A 20,457-nucleotide genomic window follows, 5' to 3' on the forward strand; every position below is an offset into this window, starting at 1 on the left:
TGTCAAGTGTTGCATGGCTGAAACAACTATTTAGTTTCTGTTTTTCTATATCTAAATGGGCAATATTTGTCATTTGCATAAGGAGGCGTCAAATATAGGATGTGTGAGTAATCACCCTTAGAGTTTCAAATATGTGCATCATGATATACACATCTTTTTTAATCTATCATTTCACATATTTACATTAGAAAAAGGCATTAAAATAAATGTTTTCTTGTTAAATTTTCCTTGGATGAACGCTGCTTCATTGTTCCTAATTATTTTAAGAAATTGTTTCCAAACAATTAAAAAGCATAGTCGTATGTTCTCTAAAGCAAATTGATATAGAGTTAATAAACCAACCATTCTAAAGAGCTGATTTGATTTTTCATCTATAACTTGAAAAAATGTAAATGCCTTTTAGCACACCAGCTATGCTGCCTATATGTTATCATTCTTTTTTATCTATATGTGCCTACTGATCTGTTTATCTATAATAACTTTGTTAGTCTCTGCTTATGACCTTAATCACTAAGGAAGTCAGTGAGTAGATGGTTTTAGGGAAGCCTGGTGAAGAGTTAGAGATGTGGACAAATCACCCAGATGGAGAAGTCCCACATAGATAGGAAGTCACGGGGAAGGTAACTTAGAAATTCAATGACACATATATTGACCCCGTACTATAACCCAGGTAGTGGTCTAGATTCTATACAGAAAGGAAAATGAAGGCAGTCTTTGGACAGAACCTTGCAGAATGAATCAGTTTGGGGAGGAGGCAAAACCATACAAGAGACAGCTGTGGAAAATGAGAGACAGTCAAAATTGTGTAGTGGCCTTGAAAGCCAGAGAGCAGAAATCAGTGGTGCCAAATTCTGTAACAGCCAAAGACACACAGGGATTTAGATAAGGCCAGAGGCCAAGAAGGAAAGTGACCATACATTTAACCTCCTTGTAATGAATTAAGAAATGCTTGTTTCAAGCAAATGCTAATCAATACAGTTTATAAAAAACGGTGCTTTAAACACACGCTTCAAAAAAAAACCTTTTAAATATTATGTGGCTTGCTCATTAAAGCAGCCATCAAAGAAAATTTCCTTTTTCCTCTGCACAAAAATGCAAAGAGTTATTGTGAAATCAGCAAACTGTGGTAATCAACTATGTCTAGTATTTTCCTGACATTATCAACCACATAATGAGATAGGACTTGTGGTTTACATAGTCCAAATCAGCTATCCTTTCTCCACTATCCAGATTTAAACCATAAATTAGCAACACAGTCACTATGACAGGCTCTACCCATCATCATTTGCATCCAATCAGTTAATGACTGGCAGCTGTCTGCAGGACCAATTACTGAAGGCAGCAGCTTTCATGTATAATGCTTCATGAGGCTTAAAATCATATTCTGTTAAAGTACACGGAAGACTGAAGCACTCCAAAATTTGCAAAGGCTTTCAAAGGAGGGAAAGAAAAACTAACTCAATGAAATAACTGTCATCTCAGACAACCTTACATAAGACTGGCTTTAAAGAGTTTCTAATCTTTGGCTAGGCTCAAATAACATCAGAGACTTAGAAAAATCTACCTTAAGGAAGATTACTACCAGTCTCATAATTGCTAAAGAAGTCACTGTAGTCAGAACTATATTTATTAGCATGTTATAAACAGAAAAAAATCAGGAACCTGGATTTTAAAAGTTTTGCCTTGTATCAAAATGGAAGCGTATGTCACAGAAGGCACTCGTGGAGTCCAAAACTAACTCCACTCCCAATTCTATCCCTCTTATTATGGAGCATGCCTCAGCACCTGGTATATCAACAGCATATTTTACACTTTCACTTCCTTTAATGCATGCACATTTTATCTCTCAACAGGTTCTCTAAACTCTTTAAGGAGAAGGATTATGACTAACGTTTATTCGTCAGTGTATTAATTACTGAATGCCCTCTCTCTACCAGGCACTGTCCTAGTCGTTACATATATAGCATTAAAAAAAATGCGGAACTCCCTGCCTTCTTGTGTCGTGCATTTTAATGGACACTGACAATGCATTCAAACAATAAACACAGAAACATGGAAAATATAGTATGTCAAATGGTCCTAAGTGTTACGGGAAAAACAAAGTATGGAAAGAGGATAGGGAATGCTAGACAAGGCAGAAGCAGAGGGGTAGTTGCAATTTTTCAAAAGGCAGACAGTTTTACATAAAGCACCTTACTGATAATGCAACACTGGACTGGAGACCTAGAGGAGGTGAGGGAGATAGAGGTGAGACTCTCCTGGGAAACACATTCCAAGAAGAAGCAATGACAAGTGCCAAAGCCCTGAGGCACGGGCTTATCTGGAATAGAGAAGGCACATCAAAGGGGGCCAGTAGGGCTGGAGTGAAGCAAGTGAAGGCAAGGCTGGGAGATGTATAGTGTCAAGTCTCTGATTGTGTGCTTTGACTTTGGGAGAAATGGGTGCCAGTAGAGGACTGGGGGCAGTGAACACAATACTCTGGTTTACGTTTCAAAGGAATCATTAGGGCTGCTGATGACAGGCAGATGCTAAGGATGGAAAACTGGAAGCAGGAGTTCAGCTCAGACATTCAAAAAGCTTGGAACTCATCACTCCCATTCTTACAACAAGAATACACTAAAGGAACTGCAAAACCAATGGTTTTTCTTGGGGACTTCCCTGGTGGCGCAGCGGTTAAGAATCTGCCTGCCAATGCAGGGGACACGGGTTCGATCCCTGGTCCGGGAAGATTACACATGCCGCGGAGCAACTAAGCCTGTGCACCACAACTACTGAGCCTGCGCTCTAGAGCCCACGAGCCACAACTACTGAACCCATGTGCCACAACTACTGAAGCCTGCACGCCTAGAGCCTGTGCTCCGCAACAAGAGAAGCCACCGCAATGAGAAGCCCATGCACCACAACGAAGAGTAGCCCCTGCTCGCCGCAACTAGAGAAACCCTGCGTGCAGCAACAAAGACCCAACACAGCCAAAAAATAAATAAAAAAAATAAAAAAAAAAAAAGAATACGCTAAAGGAACTGCAAAACCAATGGCTTTTCTTGGCACTGTCAGTGAATTGAGGTCACTGGGCAAACCATCACCAGGAAATCTGGAGAGACTGGAAAATCCAGTCGTGCAGAGATGAGATTACCTGGAGCAGAAACTGATAGGAACAAGTAACTGGCGATTTTGAGAGGAGCTGCTGGAAGCTGAGTTGTGGAAGAGCTTCAGTTAGAGGGAGAAACTCCTGGAGGCCACGGTCTTAGGGGCCTCTACTCTTTTGTGGGTTTTACCTCCAGGGACCCCCCGTTCTCACATTGAAGAGCCAAGAAACAGGCCTTCCTGGCTCTACAAGAGGAGGAGAAATATAAATTTTATGAAATAAGCCCTGATGATCCTTCATAGCAAAGGTCTACTCTCCAGGGGGGTGGCCTTACCCAGAGCTGTGGGGGACAGTCGTCCCTATCACCCCCATCCCCTCTGGCCTTCCTGCCCCAACTAGGAGACATAGGGAAAGCCAAGAAACTCTCACAAAGCTCACAGCCTAGAGGCACTAGGATTTAATCACCAAATAGGAGGACACTTCCCTTCTCCTACATTTAACCAACACACTTACAGGGCTCCATTATAAAAATGGTGAATTTACAGCGGAAAGAGATGCAAAATACAGACTCCGACTTCTTGGGGAAGCCCAAAAACAACAGGGGAGACAAGAACAAGGACACCAGGGAAATACAATGCCTCTAGCACCTATAGCTACAGCAAACATTAAACCCACGCCCAACTCAGAGCCAGATTAACATTAAAACTCACATTAAGCCTATTTATCTAAGTTCCTACTACCTGATACATCATGTCCGACTTTCACAAAAGCATGCTAAAAGGCAAGAAGATAGAAGCAAGGAGATTACTTTAGAGGCTTTTAGTAACAATCTGATGAAAGATGATGGTGACTTTAGCCATGATGTTAGCAGTGGAGGTGGTAAAATGTGGTCAAGTTCTGGATGTACTTTTGAAGACAGAGCAGAGAGGATTTGCTGATGAAATGGAGGTAGGGTGCAAAAGAAAAAGAGGAGGTATGGATGACTCCTAAGTGTTGGTCAGAGCTTTTGAGAAAATGGAGTTGCCACCAACTGAGATGGTAAATGCTGTAAGTAAAGCAGCTGGCTGGGGCGCAGGTTGGGGAGGGGGCATTATTCAGGAATTCAATTTCTGATGTCTCAAAAGATTTATACTATTGGTCAGCTGTGTACTCATTTAACTAATAAAATTTGGAGTACCTAAATACTATAGCACTTAAGTACTAAGAAGGAGACATGGAAATATATCAGAAACCAAAGACATGCTTAATAATTGTTTTACTGAGTGAATGGATGAATGAAGAAATGATCAGTCATCTTAACCATGTCACCAAAATAACTTCAGCAAAATCGGAATCATAAGTGTCAGCAGTACAGTAGCTAATGGTGGAAAATGTCTAGGAGTTTACAAAATACTTTCGCTTACTCTGGGACAGAGACTGCTACTTACACTAGCATCTCAGTATCTGCCCTCCCCTTCTTCAAGAGTAATAAAATTTGGCTGGGTACTTAGCTTCCCAAAATAAAGATAACATTTCTCAGCCTTCCTTGTAGCTAGGTGTGGCCAACAGTCTGGGAGCAAGCATGGTGTGGCAATTTCTGTGATATGCTCTTAAAGAGAATGGGAACACCCACCATTTGCCCTTTCTCTCCCTCTTCCTGTTAGCTGAAGTGCTGATGTGATGCTGAGGCATCTTGGACCACTCGGACAGGGTGACACTACTGAGATGGCAAGGGAACAAAAGCAAAGGAGCACGGGTCCAGAAAACCCATGGCGCCATCTTATCAGCGCTGGACCGCACAGGCTTAGATTGTTACATGAAAGAATAAAGCTTCTATCTTATTTAAGCCACTGTTATCTTGGCTCTTTGTTACAGTAGCTGAACCTGAAACTTAACCAATACATTTAACAAATCCTTAGAACAACCCTGTGATGAAATTAATATGCTGGGGTTTTTCTTTTAATTCCTTACCGTGTATCTCTTTCAAACAGCAGGAAAATAAACTAGCAACATAGCCTTGTTTTATATATTTACATGTACCAGTGAAGAAAAACTAGCTGAAAAGCATTCTGTGAGAACTGATTGCAACAATTTTTACAGCAAGATTGGGGTTCAGGCATTCAATAAACTGTGCAGCACTCACTACCTAAAACGCCACATGGTAAAGATTTTTCCAAGAGAATTGAGAAATTCTATGCTCTGTATTAGCTCAATTTTAATGTTTCTACTCCCATTAAAATCTCTGCAATCTATTAAGAATTATAAGCACCAACAATTAGTCCCTCAGCTGAAAGAAATGAATAGTGGTTCACCGAACTCTTGACTTAATTGGTAATCGATAGGGATGCCAGAGTTGTTTCTGGGGCATCTAGATCTTTGGATATATATATATCCTGATACATATGAGCAGGCCATTCCATTCATTAGGAGCAGTTTCACACATTCAGTATTTGAATAACTGGTACAGAAATGTGTTGGAAAAAGTGGAAAAAGCCCAGTTCAAATGCTATGCAAGCAACCATAATTTAAAGGATAAAACACTAAAAAATGCCTTATGAAGAACAAGACTCTTTGGCACTATTTACTATGGTATATTTCTACACTTAAAATGTACACTTATTTTCATTCAACTGCTCTCTAGCTTCTCTCATCATTCATTGCCTAAACCAGAGAGATCACTGAATTAACAGCTTTTGACTATTCATTTATGCTTTAAAGGCTACTTTCTACTCAAGCAATAGATTCTGAGATTTACTAAAATAATTTTTTAAATCAAAAGCAGTAATGAAAAATATGCTCCATCTTCTCCTTGTATAGTGAAAAGTTTATTTCCTTAAGTGACTTAAGGACTTTCAAATAAGAATATGCGAACTGCTTGGCAATACCCAGATTATTTAGTCTCTGCAAAGCTAAGGGTGACTCACACTTGCACGCACACACACCGATGATACCTACAGACACCATGTCAAGGTTCAGAGGTGGCCTTACCTCCAAATCTTTTAAAGATATCAGTGTGGGTCTCGTGGTATTTCCTCAGGCGGTGCTTGGAAGACAGAAGAGCTAAACTATACTTACGTGGGATAACGTGACTTTCATTGCATGATGAAAACAGATGATGTCCGTATCAGTATTTTAGAATGTGGAAACCAAGCCTTTTTCTAAATTCTTAGGATAGTCAATATTTTTACACAATAGGAGCTCTAATTCCTCTGGACAAGTATAGTCAGAAACATAGGAAAACACTTCCCTGTTCCAAATATGGAATGCTGGATGTTTCTAAAATAATGGTACTGCTCCCTCATTTAAAAAAAAACAAAAATTATAAGTATTGAGTAAAAGAACCTCCTCTTCCTTAATACTGTGTGTTTTAAGGCAAGAAGCAAAGATATAAAAAGGCAGAAAAAGTACACCGTCCAGGCAAAAGCATAAAATAAAATATTACCTTTAGCTGGGTTTACTTTTATCCCTGACCTATACAGCATTTCCTCATTCTGCCAGTCTCCGTTCCTGATCGCCGTCTTCAGTCCATAGAAAACAATTAACGTAGCTGTAGCGTAAAAAATCAAGCTCTTGAGAAACCGCTTTTGGACTTTGACATAAAGGGCTCTCGCACCCACTGTAATGAGGAGGCAGAAGCCCATACTAGGGATATACAATACTCGCTCTGCAATTACAAAGCCAACATAGAAAAACAGGTTCGTGGCAGGAACGAAGGGTATTATTAACAAAGATAAAGACAAAACAACAATGTTCTCTGTAGAAGGAAGCCGTGTTCTCTGTGACACGTTATTTTTAATGCCATTTTCTACTTTGGATGGAAAACTGGGCTTAATCTCTGAGTTCCGGTACTCCACCTCTGGGTGGCAGCTATGTCCATTTGCATTCTGCTTGCCATTTGTTACAAATTTCCCGTTGCATTCTCCTTCTACGCTTGGGCTCTTCAAACCATAGTAGGCAAGGAGGAGGAGTCCAGTATAGAAGGCCACAGTGTGTAGGTTTCTCCAATCACAAATTGTTTTGAGCAGAGGCACGGCATCCATTGACCAATCAAAACTGAGGGTATCTGGGCAGAGCAACAGCCAAAGGTTCTTGGTTGGCAAGTAGAAGAAGGTGAGTGTCCGAGCCAGGAGGCTATCCGAATCAGCAGCTGGGTTGTCAGAGTTGGAAAAGCTTGGTGGTTTGTTTCCCATCCAGTATAAACGGGCACCCAAAAGGGAAGTTCCCCAGAAAGTTAACAAACTAATGCTGAGAAAAAGAGACAAGTTCTTCCTCTGAAACCAAAAGAGAGGGGGGAAAAAAATTACGATCATCATCAAGACAACATAGGAATACAACACTTAGAGATGAAAAATACTTTAAATGGGCAACTAAAAACAGAGCATTAGGTTTCAAATACGTGACTTCGTTTCCATCTCCTTTAAACATGCTTACAGATACTGTAAGCTTAAAAAAAATGGACTATGGAATTCTACTCTGCATATAACTTTTGATGAGTATCTTTTCTTCTTGTTCCTCTCTAAATACCAATAACCAAAGCTTCAATTTCTTGACCTCTATAAAACGGGTTGAATACATTTCCCTCCCGAAACTGGTGTCAGGTCAAAATCAGACTACAAAGTGGAAGTACTTAGCACTGTATATGGGATATAGTAGACATCTAATAAATGTCTTCTTTCATTTTATAGTTTAGATTCTGGCGAAAGCAAAGAGCAGACATGCCAAAAAATATGGAGTATAACAGGATTCTGCATGGCTCAATCGCATTTAGCTACAGGTATCCCCGCTTTTCAGAAGTTCACTTTACGCCACCTTGCTTTTACAAAAGACCTAAATTAACACCTATTTTCATTAACAACAACAAACATGCAAAGAGGATTTTCACTTTTACAAAAAAGGTGAAAAGTGAAAATAGGTTCAGCATTTGTTTTTGCAGGGAGCCATCTACAGAGGCAGTGTGTACCCCAGTGAGCGGCACCTCCAAGCTCCTTCCCCAGGAGCTATACTCAGCATCAAGCTGCCATAGCTTTAAACTGGTTCTGTGAGCATTTGCACTTTATCTTGATTTATCTGGTACATCCGTTAGCAAGATGTGCCCTCAGGTAATAGCTTATTTGCTTTAAGCCATTTCGGCTTGCAAAAGGTTTCACAGGAACAATCTACTTTCGGATAGTAAAAACCATGGTATGTCTGTGCCAGTCCCCATTTAATAGTCTTGAATCTCCTTGCAGAATTTATAAACTGGGTTATCATCTGCTACCCTGTGCTCTCAGTGACATCAGTGACAGTAAACATCTAATAAGACTCCTCGTGAATCCTAAAATTTTCATGTCGATGATAACTTTTTAAAAATAAAATGACTTTAATAATGGACTTATTTCAAGAGAAAGACAGAAAATTGTGAGAGGAAGGCCAAAGGGCATCCCTGTTAATGAGAAATTTCTGGCAAACTCTTTCAACCTGAATAAGAATTTAGTGACCTCAAATAATTTAAGTCCTGAAGAAGCAGTGGGGAAGGGGGAAGGATGGACACCATATCCCAACTTTAATGATCCACTGCTAATGCGATCTCTTACTGCACACATTCTGGCACTATATAAAACTATCTTCCTCAAAGACATTCAGAAATGTGCTTGGAACCATGCAAAGAATATGGCAAATATTTAGTTTAAAAAAGAATCTATAAAAGGCAACAAAAGCAAAAATAAACAAGTGGGACTACATCAAACCAAAAAGCTTCTGCACAGCAAAGGAAACCATCAAACAAAATAAAAAGGCCACCTACTGAATGGAAGATAATACTTGCAAGTCATGTGTCTGGTAAGGGGTTAATATACAAAATATATAAAGAACTCATACAACTTAATAGAAAAAAACAACAGTCTGTTTAAAACATGGACAGTGGATTTGAACAGACATTTTTCCAGGGAAGATATACAGATGACCAATAGGTATAGGAAAAAGTGCTCAACATCACTAATCCTCAGGGAAATGCAAATCAAAACCACAATGAGGTATCACCTCACACCTGTTAGAATGGCTATCATCAAGACAAGAAATAGCAAGTGCTGGCAAGGAAGTGATGAAAAAGGAACACTTTTGCACTGTTGGTGGGAATGTAAAGTGGTGCAGCCACTATGGGAAACATTTTTGAGGCTCTTCAAAGAATTAAAAATAGAACTACCATATGATTCAGTAATTCCATTTCTGGGTATTTATCCAAAGAAAACTAAATCACTATCTTGAAAAGATACCTGCACACCCATGATCACTGTTCACTGCAGCATTATTTACAATAGCCAAGACAGAAACAACCCAAATGTCCATCAATGGATGAATGGATAAAGAAAATGTGGCACATATATACAATGCAATATTATTCAACCATAAAAAAGAAAAGCCTGCCAATTGCAACAACACAGATAGACCCTGAAGGCATTACGCTAAATGAAATAAATCAGACAGAGAAGGGCAAATATTGTATGATCTCACTTATAGGTGGAATATTAAAAAAAAAAGGAAAAAACTGAGCTCATAGATTAAAAAAAACAGATTGGTGGTTGCCAGAGGCAGGGGTTGGGGGGATGGGCAAAATGGTTGAAGGGATAAAGGTGGTCAAAAGGTAAAAACGTCCAGTTATAAGATAAATAAGTCGTGGGGATGTAATGTATAGCACGGTGACTATAGTTAACAACACTGTATTGCAAATTTGAAAGTTGCTAAGAGAATAGATCTTAAATGTTGTTGTCACAAGAAAAAAAACAGAAATTTGTGTGTCTGTGGCGATGGATGTTAAGTAAATTTACTGTGGTACTCATTTTGCAATATATACATGTATCAAATCATCATGTAGTATACCTAAATCTAATACAATGTTAAATGTCAATTATACCCCCCAAAAAGAAAACAACCTTAGTCCACAAAACAATGTATTTTGAGCATGTACAAGTTCTATTAAAACAGTGTCTGTATTAAACTGTCACTGGCCTCTCCTCCTCTGACTCTCTCTTGTTCACCCCAACTCTAATTGCTGGAAGCCACAGAACTCATCACGGATGATCTGCTCCATCTCTACTCTGAACCGAATAATCTCAGCAAGGATCGTGATTTTAAAATTTATTAGTAAATACTAATGACACCACCTTAACTTTCCTTCATCTCCATGGTCATTTATCCAATTGCCTGTTGGGCACAGTCATAGACACCTTAGGTACGTCAGACTCAAGATGCCCAAAATAGAAATTGTTCATTAATATCGTATCACAGTAACACTAAATTCACAGAATTAACTGCCTCAGTGTTTTAAAAACATCTGTGGCAGACTGCTGCTCAAAATTAATTCATGTAATGTTATATGGAATTTTTAATGGTTGGGGGAGTAATATGTTCATTCAACACCAAGCTTTCAATTTCAGGTCTGCCCTATCAAAATGCAATGTTTGAAGACTCATTTTCATCTAAGAATAACTTTTGCAAACTATTCTTTTGCTCCCCTGAAATTCTACCTAGCAAAAGTCCTAAAATTTCTTGATTTTAGTGAAAAAAACCCACATAAAACCATATGTTAAAAGTTGTCATAACTTGTTGGATCAATCACGAAACTGAGTATTCTTAGATTATGCAAGAGAGAAACACATCATTTGACAAAGACAAATGAGGCCAGGTATCAAGGTATCATAAAGGAGACAGATCTTGGAAAACAATTCAACTTTGAATTTGTACCAAAAGTCCATTTTGTAACTAAGTATTAACCAAGTGTTCTAAGTGCAATTAGGGCCATTCTATTACAGAATCTTCTGGTGGGGGTAAGCAGAGAAGATGAGCAGAAAGAAGAAGGCATTACAAAAAACAAGCTGTAATCAGGCAAGAAAAGCAAGGGAGTAAGAGAACCTTGGGGAGGGAAATTAATCAGGTTTCTTTGCTGGCGTGAAACTCCAGAAGAAGTTAGCCTTAATAATTACATAATTCTATCTGATTCCTAAAGATAGAAATATCATAAGGCAAAACTGCCTTATTCATTAATTTTTAATAAAAGCATCATTATATTAAATCTTAATATATTACTATCAAAATAAAACAAGATTTAAGATATGATAAAATGATTCTAGTTTAATAATGCTGGAAGAATATTTAAATATACTAAACTACAAAATAAAAATGTGAGTAATGAAAACTATTCAACGATAAATACTATATAAGAAGGCTAAGTGCTGAGAAAATGAGAAAAATGAAAAAGCATAAAAATAAAATACTAGCATGAAGTACTTTACATTTTAAAACATTTTCACATACAGTCTCTGATTTAAACAACTGACATAATAACTAAGATCAAGAGACATAAAGGTTGTGAAGTGAGATGCTCCGTACACTCATTCTGCCACAATGGTGAAGTCTACAAGGGCTAAATAAATTACACTATTAAAGGAAAACTGAGCTAACAGGTAAAAGAAAAGTGATGTTTAAATGTTTAAAGTAGAAGAGTTTCTAAAGCCTTGTGATAGGTTGATACTTTAAAAAAGTGGTAGCCAAAGCTTGAAATTGCAACTTTCAAGTCTCTTTAAGGCCTTCTCGTAGAATTTTGTTTAAAATTATCACCTATAAAAATGGGATTCTGATAAAACCAAATCTCTCTTCTAACCTCACATTCACTATTCCTGTGGAGATGGCCTTAAAAGGTGGGAAAAAAAAAAAAGCATGAAAAGATTTTATTTATTAATTTTAATCCCTACGTTCTGATTTATGGATTAAATCAAATTAACAATTTGAGCTACAACTAGGAGCCAAGTGACCATACAATTAGCCTCAGCATTTCTGCATTGTTTTGTTCTTGGCTTGGTGTGTCAAATTGATTCAACACAGTTATTTCCAAGATAAGGCATGAGAGTTCTGATGACCTGCCACCATAGACTTGAAAGTCAAAACTAGTAAAAACCACATATAGAAGATGAATTCCAAAGTCTGGGAAATTTAAACATGATCTAAGTATAACCTTTGATTGGGAGCATTAGAAAATGATTGAAATTTAATAGCAAAAACATAATCAGTTCATTCAACACATCATTAAGGCTGCTTTATGTGGCAGACACTCTTCTTCTATGTGTTGGACATACACCTGTAAAAAGAAATGAGAGCCCATATGCTCTTGGAGCTTTGCGTGTTCTACCCTGCCTAGAAAAATACTTTGGAAGGAGAAAAATCTTAGTGTTTTCAATGATAGTTTTCAAACCTAAAGGACCATCAATATCAATTGTGAGCTTTTAGAAATACTGATACCCTAGTCTGACTAAAATCTCCATAGGAGACTGTAACATAGGCAAGGCTGAGAATCATCACATATTTGCACAAGTCTAATTCTTATTACTACCACTAAAAATACTGTTGGACTCTGGCTTTCATTTCACAGTCTAAGGCATATTTTCCCCATTCTAAATGAAGAAACCATAATGAAACATAAATAATGCTTTCTTTCAGTCTCGGGGACAAATTGAACTCAGCATAATAAATGAAAGTCAGGCTATAAAGGAATTGAGGTCTTTGGAATAAGTAGAATTCAGAGTTGAAATACTCAAGTCTTGTTGCGACATTCAGAAGACAGAGGGTTTGTTCTCAGAAAAAAAAAAGTCAGACTTCTAAGTATGAACCACAAAAAGCAAATAATCCAATAGTAAATACAGATGTGAAACTACAGACAGGAAATTCAGAGAAAAGACAACAATAAACATTTGAAAAGATGCTCAATCTCATTGATTAATAAAATGAAAGTTGAAGAGAAAAGAATATATTTCAAATGAACCTAAGTGAAAAAACAAAAAAAAGAACTGGATATTAAAGTCCCTGAAATTGTGTTGAAATGACAACTATCACACATTGTGAAAAACATAAATTGTACAATTTGGGTGGGAAATTTGGAAGTGTTTAGGAGAATTAATAATTTGTATTCCTTATCATTTGGTAATCTGGATTTAGTTACATACTCTCTAACAAAACCTCTTAGATCTAAATACAATGTCATCTAATGCAGCACTATTTATAAAAGCAAAAATAAGGAAATACCTAAAAATTTCAATAGAGCAATATGAAAATAAATTATGGTATAACCATATAATCTAATCTATAAGGTAATTAAAAGGAAGACCATATATATAAACTATATATAATATATATAGATACAAATATTTATATATATGCATACATATATACCAACATGAAAAATGCTATATAGCAATTAAGACAAACAAACCAAATCATTTTAAAGTAACATGACTAGTGAATAATCATTGTGTAAAATATTCGTATCATAAAACCATATTGGCTATTCAGGAAAAAATACCATCTATTTTTCACAAATGCATACATATATATGTAAAGGTTTTTCATTAGCTTGTTTTTGTTTTTTTCCAAGTCTAGAAATAATTACACCAAACATGAGATGATGAAATCTCTGGGACAGGATAGGGCAGGGAGATGGACTGATGGATAAGAGACAAAGGGGGCTTCAAATTTCTGAGTAGTTGCTATTTATTCACAGCCTCCCAAAATTTATTGTAAAAAACAAGGTTTGACAATTTGATGTGCTTAAACTTATATTTCTTGGGTTTAAAAAAAAATTTTTTTTGAAATATGCAAATAATGTTAACAAATCTAAATTCTGGTCATAGGCACTTAAGTATCTGATGTGTTAGTTCCTATAATTTTCTATATTTAGTATTTACTGTACCTATAATTTCATAATTGTTTCTTAATTAAAAAATACTTTTCCATGTCCCTATTCAATCTATCCACAATTATTTTGTGACCCTTACCTTAATTTTGCTAGAAAATCTCTTAAGTTCACAATGCACCCTAGTTGGGATACAAAATTATGATAATATTACCCCAAAGCACTCTTTTATATCTGGGGTATAATCACACATCTTTGAATCCCCAGAAGGTAATACACACTCTGACATTTGTAGGTATTCAAATAAATTATTCTTAAACTAACTCTGACCCTCAAACCAAAAGTCTGTTTATACCTATCATCTCACACATTTTGAATCTTGTTATGATAAATCCTCACTCCTAATCCCTTATGAAGCCTCATAAATTAAACAATATTGCACAACTCCAAGGCTATTTAAAAATAGCTTGTTGTCATCATATACAGAAACTTGGCCTTGTCACCTTTATATCATAACACTTTTTGCCTGTTTCAATCTTTCTCCATGAAAAGTACACACAAAAGCAATGACATATGTTCTGGAGGAACATTTTTCTGACTACAACTTCATTCCAAAAGTAGCATTAGAAATGGGAAATTGATTGCATCCCTAAAAAAATTCTTATCAGACACATTTTATGTCAATTATTTTATTTTATTTTTTTAAAGGAACCATTTTGAGATATGTCAGAGCACACGGTTCTTTTTTTTTTTTAAATTTTATTTATTTATGGCTGTGTTGGGTCTTCGTTTCTGTGCGAGGGCTTTCTCTAGTTGCGGCAAGCGGGGGCCACTCCTCATCGCAGTGCACGGGCCTCTCACTATCGCAGCCTCTCTTGTTGCGGAGCACAGGCTCCAGACGCGCAGGCCCAGTTGCTCCGTGGCATGTGGGATCTTCCCGGACCAGGGCTCGAACCCGTGTGCCCTGCATTGGCAGGCGGATTCTCAACCACTGCGCCACCAGGGAAGCCCCTATGTCAATTATTGAATGGACAGGGTTCCTTAATGGTTTAATTCACTATTTACTTACAAAATGATATAAATCTGCTTTATGAAAGTCTAATTTCTCTAAAAGTTCAAATACATTCATCTTTTTAAAAATTCTTCTTTAACATAAAAAGGGAAATCAGATCTAATCTCCATTTCATTTTAAAGAATTATACATTCCTAATCACAAAATCTTAGAGGGATTTTTATGGAACTGTCAAACATAGTAAATCATAGAATGGAAATCAGCTAAGAATATAAAGTTCATGGTTGACAATTTTGTCTCTAGTCTTTGGACACACTAGTTGAATACAAGAATGTAGCTACAGCTTAAGCAAATAATGAGAAATTTATCATAGAACATAAAAGTCTTTCCCACACATCACCTGAAATATGAAGGCAAAGCTGATGAGAAGACCCTGCCATATTAATTAGTGGTGATGTCTTTATAGAAGCCCTGTGGTGATTTCCTCCTATGGGGAGTCTTTGACTAAAGAAATAATACAAGAGAAAAGCAAAAATCAACTACAACAGCTCCCCTCTCTATTATTCAAGGAAAACTGCCACTCATGATGGCAACTTCAATACTGTCTTCTGCTCTCACAATTTGTGAGACATAAAGGAAACTGAAAAGGATTATTTTAGACTCAATGAAAGAAAAATGTAAACATTCTGCCTTAGAGTATTAAAACCATCATGAGACTCACTTTTTGGCAAACTAATGAAAATAAATTACTTAAGCATAAGTCCCATTTAATTCCAAATTAAGCCCTTGGCAATGTAGTAGAGTTGTAATAATAACGTAGATAAAAATCAGTATCTGAAAGTTATAAGAATAACTGAGAGAAAAGGCTATCCAGACATAACAAAAATCGAGCATTCCCTATTTTGTATCCACCATTCATCACTGAAGTCATAAGCTTTCACTTTATCAACAATATAGGATTTCTCCTCGCTGTCCTCCTTTCTGAAATAGTTCTCACTGGAGACTCACTCCAAAACATGAATACAAAAAGCAGATTTTTCTGAATATGTGACAAGAAGGAATGCATGGCTAAAAGTATAATTAGAAATATTTTTTCTAGAATATATTCATGTGATTAATCAAAGTTTTGCCATAACCAAGTTGTCAGGTAGTTCTGTTTCCCTTCAAAGGAAAAATGGGTTTCCTTATTAATAATTACCCTCTATACAACATCAGAAACTTTTTTCCATACCAACTAACAGACAAGATAAAAGAATTTTAATGTTTGGTATTTCAAAAGCTATAAAGAGGTTCAATGGGTGGGCATATCCAGTCTTTGTGAGGAAAGAATTTAAAAGCTAAGGGTATTTAAAAAAAAGTATGTTGGTGAGATACTTAACACTTTAGATTATAAGGAATTTTTTCATTTATTCAAGCTGACTCTACAATACACCATAATACTTTGTTAAGTTTGGCCATCTATCAGGAAGTATTTCACATATCCAGAAAAATATTTAGCATCTCAATAAAATCAGTTATAGATTGAAATTCACTGATGAAAACGTACAGATTTTTTTAGACCAGATTATAACTTACCCAACAAGGTTTTCATCAAGGGAGAGTATAGTTATATAAAAATCCAAAGAGTGTTGAAGCGTATTTCATGTATCTGATATAAGGAATGACACAGGATATTTATCTGAAGTTTAAAATCAAATATATTTGGATCGATTTGGTAGTAAAACGCCACCAGAAACAACAGGATTTTTTTTCTTATTTCAATTATAACCACAACTATTAGCCTATTTGAAATCTTCTCATATTTCTTCATATATATGATACTAGCTAACATTGGTAAAAATGGACATTTAGAATAGTTTTTAAATGTGATGTAAAGAGACAAAACCGAAGATAACCATCTATTCTTCTTTCATTTAAGCATACTTGAAACACCTCCTTAATTTTACTTAAAATTTTGTTTTATTTATTCCTTAAAAGGTGTTACCTAGTGTTCACATCTTGATTTCAAATACCATTTTCCAATAAAAGGAACCAAGGTTCCTTGGAGAAATGTACTGATTTTAGGACTGGGGCAGGAAATATACAAGATGACCCTGGAGCATCTTGTAGTGCTAGAAAGTAAGAAAGTGCTCAAAACACACACACACACACACACACACACACACACACACACACACTCATGCACCCACCCACACACTCACGCACCCACCCATGGGATATGGCAAAGTGCCAAAGGGCCACAGGAGCTTACTTAAGGAGCTCCCCTGGCCGAAGCCAGAACAATTTGAGCAATAAAATAAGTAGTATTGGGTTATAACCTAAAGTATAAAATATCCATGAGTCCATACTGATAAAAAAAATGATATAATAACACGATATGAAAAAAGGGGAGCAGGAGGGAATAACTTTACAGTAGAGAAACCTGAAAAACACTATCTCAGCCAAATGATCAAGGTCAACCTGAACAGTGATAAGTCATGTTGATAGCATGTACCTTTCATCCTTGATATTACATGATGCAAATGTCACTTTATCTGTGTGCTTCCTCTCAAAACCCATAAACCCAGTCTAATCATGCAAAAACCATCAAGCCAATTCTAATAGAGAACATTTTACAAAACATCTGACTAGGAATCCTCGAAACTGTTAAGGTTATCAAAAATAAAGTTTGAGAAGCCATCACAACCAAGAGGAGCCTAAGGAGACATGACAAATAAATGTAATACGCTATCCTAGATGGCATCCTGGAAGAGAAAAAGTGCATGAGGTAAAAATGAAGGAAATCTGAAATAACTATGAACTTTATTTAATAACAACATACCAGCATTGGTTAATTAATTGCAATGCAGATACTATACTAGTGTGAGCCGTCAATAATAGGCAAAACTGTATGTGAAATATACGGGAACTCTGTTCTACTCAATTTTTCTGTAAGCCTAAAACTGTTCTAAAAAAATAAAGTCTATTTTAAAGAACGGTTGTTACTAGAATAAAAGTTGCTAGAAGCCAAACAAAATTAAATAGATGGCCTTTGATAGATCAATATCTGAAAGCTACGAGCCAAGAAATATTAATAACTGACAATTAACACCAACATAAGTGCCTATTAACATTTCACATGTCTTCAAAATTAAAAGGATAGAACAACAAAATGAAGTAAATGACCATTTAATTCAGGTTAAATGACCACAGTTGTTTATATGGATTGTATGAGAGATGATATGCCGATTTCAAATCCTGTTTGGGTTTTGTCTGACACTCTACAGCTTCTGTAGTTTACTAGAAACCCCCAAACAAGAAGCAAATATCAAGGAAAGCACGCTTCTAAACACATAGCTAGGGTGTTTTGGTTGGCATGGTGACCCAGTCTTCCTCATTAAGCTAACATGGGGAAATCAAGCAGTTAGCAATTCCTTGTGTACCCATGGCAAGCTGCTTCCAGAGCTAACTATTAGAAACTGAAGTACCCAAAGAGTTCAATTACTGAAACTGCAAGGGGTGTGCCACAGCCCCTATCCCATTATACTAAAAGCTAGCCTCTGAATGCCAGCCTTCAGAGTAATCTTGTTTAGCTTAAAATAAGGGGTTTAACACTTCCCACCAGGCAGTGCGCTATGGTCAAATCAGGTTAGCCATGAAACAATCCAGCCTTTATGAAGAAAATATGTGAAGAAAATAGCCTTCGTGACCTAAGAAACAAAAAAAGCTTTAAACCAAAGAAGACACCTCTCTATCAAAACACTTTTGGTTCTTATTAAGCTCCTTTGCCTATACTTTAAGATGACACCTAATAGGGGGAGAAATCAAAATAAAAGAGCTCAAAATTAATTGAATTTGAAAAAGGACCTCTTTTTCCATCCATTTCTCCTCAAATGGGCAACTGCATTGCAAATGCATTTCCTGCACCAATGGATTAAACGGCAACATTCTTTTAACTCTGTGTGGCTTTAGTGAGACAAACCAGCCATTATGAGATGCGTTCCAGTCTCATTAATGAGGTAAGCATGTGAGTCCAGCATTTTGGAAACATAAAGAGACAAATTATAATGAGACTTCACTCAGTGGGGAGGCCAAGAGACATCCATCTTCTCTCAAAGAGAATAGACAGCTATTTAATGAGTGTGGGAGTTTTCCTGTGAAGACACAAAAGACACCAATAAGAAAAGGACGATTTTATATATATATATATGTATATATATACATATATATATATATAAAACAACATACGTACCTAATAGGTAGGTGTTCGTTAATAAGCATAAATTTAATGCTTAATGTCTTTACATGGAAATAAATGTGTTTCCATTCTATAATTACACTTGTCTTCTGCTAAATATGAAGAGTAAATTCAATGTCAAAATGGATGAATGATTATTCACTTTCCCTCAGGGTTAAAAATGTAGCCTTTTATCTATATAATTCTCATGTGGATTTTGTCTATATTCGCAAAATACCCACTGATGTATAAAATAACACTTTTTTTTTGATTGGGAAACTGAGGTAGAGTAATTAGAGTCTTTGAAAGAAAATGTTCACTTGGGAAAACATCCATCCATTTTTAAAATTCGTCTCTCAATATCTGGTGATTACAACCATTCAGAAAGTCCCAGACAACACTCGGGCACATACTTAGGCATTACAATTATTAGTCATTCAGAGCAGAATTAAACAGAACTGGAATTCTCAATAAGAACACCTGAGTAGAACATTCTGGGTTTACTAAGCAAGGAGAACGGGGGTCATCACCTCTCCTCCCCTTTATCCTTGCCTAACTGAAAACAGAATAAACAAGTGCCCATGCCAGATTTTCAAGTGATCAGAGTAGGAAGGGAAGTTATGGTTACTAGCACCTACTACAGAAAAAAAAAAACCCAAAAAACCCTCTACTTTCAAATCTTTTTTGGGTGGACTATTTGGTTTGTTCCCTTGAATATAGGAAGAGATGTGAGGAGTAGCAAAGTAGTGATATCAGCGGTAACCTAAGGCTAGTTATTTGAAAATACCTTAAAAACAAAATTTGAGTCTAGGGATGGGTGACGTGAGAAAAGACGAAAAATATAATTTGAGTTCCTCATGAAAAGAAGAGTCATCGCTCAACGTCTAAGCATCTTATTACTCTGAAAATGAAGTTCTTCTGGAATGTAAATAGTAAACCTAGATGGCAATACTTATTATAAAGAAGTGGGATATCTTTTCTAAGAGCACCAAGTAATATCTGTACCATCAAAGAAGCGTTTTTAAATGCATGCTTTTATTAGCTGAAATTAATCATCAAAAGGGTGACCCTCGATTATACTGACTCCATGAATAATAAACTAGTTGCATGTTTCATGTTATGCAGACACAGAAATGATTCATATAGCTGCCAAGTGGCCATGAGCCAGATGTTTGAGAACACACGAAAATACTAGAAAGTTTTCAGTTCAGATTCTGCTCTGATGGCCTCTCCAAGTGTGTCTTCTTGCCAGAAGCAACTTGGCAAAATGCAATTTTGGGAGCCCATTGGTGGTGACTACCAATCTAAACAGATGGGATTTTTGTGTAAATATTATCTACCTAATTTCTTTTTTCCCCTCTTTTATTGTGAGATTTGAAATTAAATTTTAATCATATACTAACTTTTAAAGATTATATAAGTGATCTAAGGTGTTTCAGAAAGTTCACAGGCAGCTTCACAAGAAGATTTTGAAACAGAAAGGAATTTGACAACTGTGAAACCCATGT

At 36.5% G+C, this 20,457-nt stretch overlaps 1 protein-coding gene across 8 annotated transcripts in view; it reads right to left on the bottom strand.

Annotated features, from left to right (window-relative positions):
- Positions 1–20,457, bottom strand: part of TMTC2 (transmembrane O-mannosyltransferase targeting cadherins 2) — an 874,097-nt gene that overhangs the window by 668,783 nt on the left and 184,857 nt on the right. For all 8 annotated transcript variants that reach the window (XR_014252178.1, XM_082418933.1, XM_082418934.1 and 5 more), the window contains one exon: positions 6,507–7,335. Coding sequence is in view for 7 of the 8 variants with exons in the window: in XM_082418933.1 (XP_082275059.1) it covers positions 6,507–7,335 (829 nt within the window). In the remaining variant the exon portion in view is untranslated. The remainder of the gene's footprint in view (positions 1–6,506; positions 7,336–20,457) is intronic.

The sequence above is a fragment of the Balaenoptera physalus genome (assembly GCF_965194825.1).
Source record: "Balaenoptera physalus genome assembly, chromosome: 13".
Lineage (NCBI taxonomy): Eukaryota > Metazoa > Chordata > Mammalia > Artiodactyla > Balaenopteridae > Balaenoptera > Balaenoptera physalus.